At 37.5% G+C, this 4,118-nt stretch overlaps 1 protein-coding gene across 1 annotated transcript in view; it reads right to left on the reverse strand.

Annotated features, from left to right (window-relative positions):
- InR-2 (insulin-like receptor-like) overlaps positions 1–3,916 on the reverse strand; it is a 22,689-nt gene extending 18,773 nt beyond the window's left edge. The window contains exon 1 of the mRNA XM_018516018.1: positions 3,364–3,916. Within this exon, the coding sequence (XP_018371520.1) occupies positions 3,364–3,916 (553 nt within the window). The remainder of the gene's footprint in view (positions 1–3,363) is intronic.
- Between the last annotated feature and the right edge of the window lie 202 nt (positions 3,917–4,118).

The following is a 4,118-nucleotide window of genomic DNA, read 5'->3' on the forward strand; positions in this document are numbered from 1 at the left end:
CCCCCCAAAGAGTTCTAACGATTATCCTTAATAACCGATGCGCTAAAACCGATATCTAAAAAGTTCTGGGCATTTGAAGTTTCAATTCGTGAAAATTTTCCAAGTCCACGCAAGTAAAAAATTTTTTTCCGAAATCCATTATTTTCTTGAGAGATCTGTTTGCCCCTCAAAGAGTTCTAACGATTATCCTTAATAACCGATGCGCTAAAACCGATATCTAAAAAGTTCTAGGGCTTTGAAGTTACCTGCGTGGACTTAGAAAAATTTCAAAAATTGAAACTTCAAAGTCCTAGAACTTTTTAGATATCGGTTTCAGCGCATCGGTTGTTAAGGATAATCGTTAGAACTCTTTGGGAGGCAAACAGAACTCTCAAGAAAGTACCGGATTTCCGAAAAAAATTTTTAAGCTGCGTGGATTTTGAAAAATTCAAAAATTGAAACTTCAAAGCCCTAGAACTTTTTAGATATCGGTTTCAGCACATCGGTTGTTAAGGATAATCGTTAGAACTCTTTGGGGGGCAAATAGAACTCTCAAGAAAATAATATTATAGATTTCCAAAAAAATTTTTTACTTGCGTGGACTTAGAAAAATTTCAAAAATTGAAACTTTGAATGCCCAGAACTTTTTAGATATCGGTTTCAGCGCATCGGTTGTTAAGGATAATTGTTAGAACTCTTTGGGGGGCAAACAGAACTCTCAAGAAAGTACCTATTTCTCAAGAAAGGAACTATTTCTAAAATTGACAGGGAACTCTAGAACTCTTGGGGGGGCAACCAGAACTCTACTTATTTTTTCAATTTTTGAAAAAAGTGGGGCCAGCTTCACAGAGGTTGAGAAATCATCCTGAGAAATTTCGACACCGTTTTGAAAAACAAGGTTTCAAGAAAAACGCATTTAAAGTTCTACAACATAATTTTTCATATAATGCAAATTTTGTATAGGTTTTGTAACTCAGAAACTAACTCGAGTTTATACTTAAGACCTTTTGTTCCTTATTTTACAGGTTTCAAACTACTTTTTAAAGCAAAAAAATTTTCGATTTTTTTTAAATTTTACACCAGTCTAATCCCTTAATATTATATAGAAATTCTACCTTAACTCACATCGATCATAAGAACGAGATATAATTAATCGATACATCATTCCGCAGACCAACAAAGAATAGTAATTAAAGAATCTTCCCAACCTCTCGGGGCAAATTACATACGGACTGAATTGCAATTACATGGATGCGCTTCTTACGCGATGTCTATACAATAAAGCGGTAAGCCTTAAGTCGTAAGAAATTGGCCAATCATAGTCGATTATTCTCCTCACATTCGACTATAGTTGGTTAATTTTTTACGGTTTAAGGCTTACTGCTCTATTGTAGACACCAATTTAGACGCACTCACATCGTCGAGACTTGCCGTCGCTTTGTATATCGCAAAGCTTACGACGCGTAGGAGAACTCAGACTTCTAGGAATGAACGGTAGAATCTGAGGAGAACGGAATATAAAACCAGTCGCGATAACCTCTCGGATGCTTTAAAACATGCTCATCCACGATTCATTCTTTCTTCTCAATGTCTTTGGCATTATTCTTTCCTAACGAGCGTAACGTTTATCCTGCATGTATCATTTCCGCTAGCAATTAACGATGTTCTTATTTTCTCATGTAGAATGCTTAAAGAGATGTCGTACATGAATCATTGATTAATTGTCACTAAATGACAGATTTTAATGAGAGAAGTTTTACGATCGTGTTTCGTGTAACGTAATATCGGTAATCAATAAAAATTTTCTCAAATAAATGAATGAATGCACAGTGAAAATGAATCGAAACGTTGTGTGTGATTTTACGAATTACATGGCCTAAAGGACAATTTGTTCGATAATAGCTATTGCGGTAGAGCCATATTAAAATCTCGTTATATATATATAAAAACAACACATCTATAGTTTCCTCTTAAATTACTTCAATTATCGCAGAAGAATTACATTTCCTTCAAAAGGTCACTTGTTCACATTTAAATGCAAATGAATAAATATAAAAATTTCTGACTTTTATGCCCGATTAGTAGCTGATTAGCGATTTATAATGTATAAAATTAACAGAGAAACTGTTGCACCATTGAATATATAGTTTTACATGTTATCTGTAAACATACATGTTATCTGTAATATACATTGTTAATTCCGTTTTCGTGTTATGTTACGTACTACGTATCTGCATCGTTAATTTGTCACTTGTTACAAATGTCACTTGTCACAAACGTAAAAAAAGTCACTTTATTACAAATGTGACATGAAAAGTCTGCATTATCACATGGAAGCCGGTTTCTTTTTATATACGAATTGTGACATATGTCGACTTACATATCGGTGAATGTAATCTCTATGTCTCTTCAGCGTTCAAGTAGTGTAGATGCGTAATTGTAAGAGTACATACGTATAAACTGAAGTTTGATATAAGTAAACTGGAGCAGAGTTTTCTTTTTTCGTTCAACAACGAAATTTTGCTCCAGTCAGTCATCAGAATTGATAAGTTATAACGAAATCCAGATCCTATTTGGAATAAATATGCGCATATCATAATCGTGAAATTTTAAGCGAAGAAGTTTCGTCTGACCTGCTGCTTTGTACTGCATTATACATGATCTTACAATACGGTTCGCGCTTCGTGATGCTTCGTTGTTTGAAGATTTGTGAAGCTTTACGTAAACATAATGGGGAAGTTCAGTCAATAGCGTGATGGCCAGCTGTTGATCCACACTTTAAATTTTAAATGCGCATTTGAGTTTCTTTTCATGGATCAATTTGTATGATCGATATACGTATAGTGTATTTTACAAACGAAACCTAATTCTTTGCCACATATGAGACACAGTTGGAAATATTAAATTATTTACGAAAAAAATTTAGATATCGATAAGCGTAATAGTGATCTTTTTAAAATATGGAGCGATTTAGACTGGTATTCATAGTAAATTTTTCTATTTAAAACGGTCTCGAGTACGAGTCTTGACATGTTATAAGTCAATCACAAACAAACCGATATTTATAGTCGATTCTTAGGCCGATATCCACAGTCTGTTGTTAATTTCACGACCATCTCAAGCAATGTCTTAAGATGCTAACACGGCTCTCTGATTGGAGATGGTAATATTGACTCTCTGATTGAAGACCATGTCGAATCTTGAGCAACGTCTATAGATTCCGTCCTTACATTTAAGATTGCCTTATAAATACATTCTTAAGAAGTTACGAACCAATCAGAGAGTCGTATTAACAACAATTAAGGTGTTGCAATAAGAACAGACTATGAATACTGGCCTTAAAGTGCCACTTAAGCGAATACAGGAAAAAAAGAATATATTCACCTCCGTTGTCAAGACCGGTGTCGTGCGCTGCTGCGAGGTCGGGTACCGTGAGTATCAGGAGAACAATCCAGAGGAGCCTCCGCCATTCGATCGATTTGAAATCTTTGTAGAATCTAATCGAGAACATCCATCGCACTACGTTCGAAGCACATTTCGCGGACGATTCGCGGAGCGGAGTTCTATCGCGCCTCAAAGTTCTGTCTCGCTTTCCAACAGTCGTTTTCGAATCATTTGTCAATAAATCATTTTTGTCGCGTTTTCGTCTCGATCGATCAGCCACGTGGCCATCCCCTGTCCATATCGCGTTCACCGACTCGTAGCCCGTTTGTCCACGAAGACGCTCGCAAAGATCGCACGTTATCGTCGACGCCGGTGACGGCAGGAACGATATGCCATCGTCTTTCTCGAATGCGCCACAACTCGATGACGGACAGTGGCAGTGGCAGGTGGTAGAATTAACCTCCGAAAAAGAGGATGCAACGATGCTTCGCTCGTCTTCGTCGAACGTCACGCCACGAAGTCTGCGCGTATAACACGTGGCCGAAAACTTCATCTTCACCGGAAGAACGAAACTTCTTTTCCCGACGGGGAAAAATGATTCTCCGTGAATTCAGAGTAAAAGGGGTAAAGTGTCACGTTTCGCTCGCATCTCTTCGCCGTCGATGCGGCCACCAACCAGCAGCTTCTTCGGCGTTTCTGCCTATTTGTCTTGCGAACGTACGAGCGAACGGAGGGCTCGAGAGTCAATGCGGCCA

This window comes from Trachymyrmex cornetzi, unplaced genomic scaffold, assembly GCF_001594075.2.
Source record: "Trachymyrmex cornetzi isolate Tcor2-1 unplaced genomic scaffold, Tcor1.1 scaffold608, whole genome shotgun sequence".
Lineage (NCBI taxonomy): Eukaryota > Metazoa > Arthropoda > Insecta > Hymenoptera > Formicidae > Trachymyrmex > Trachymyrmex cornetzi.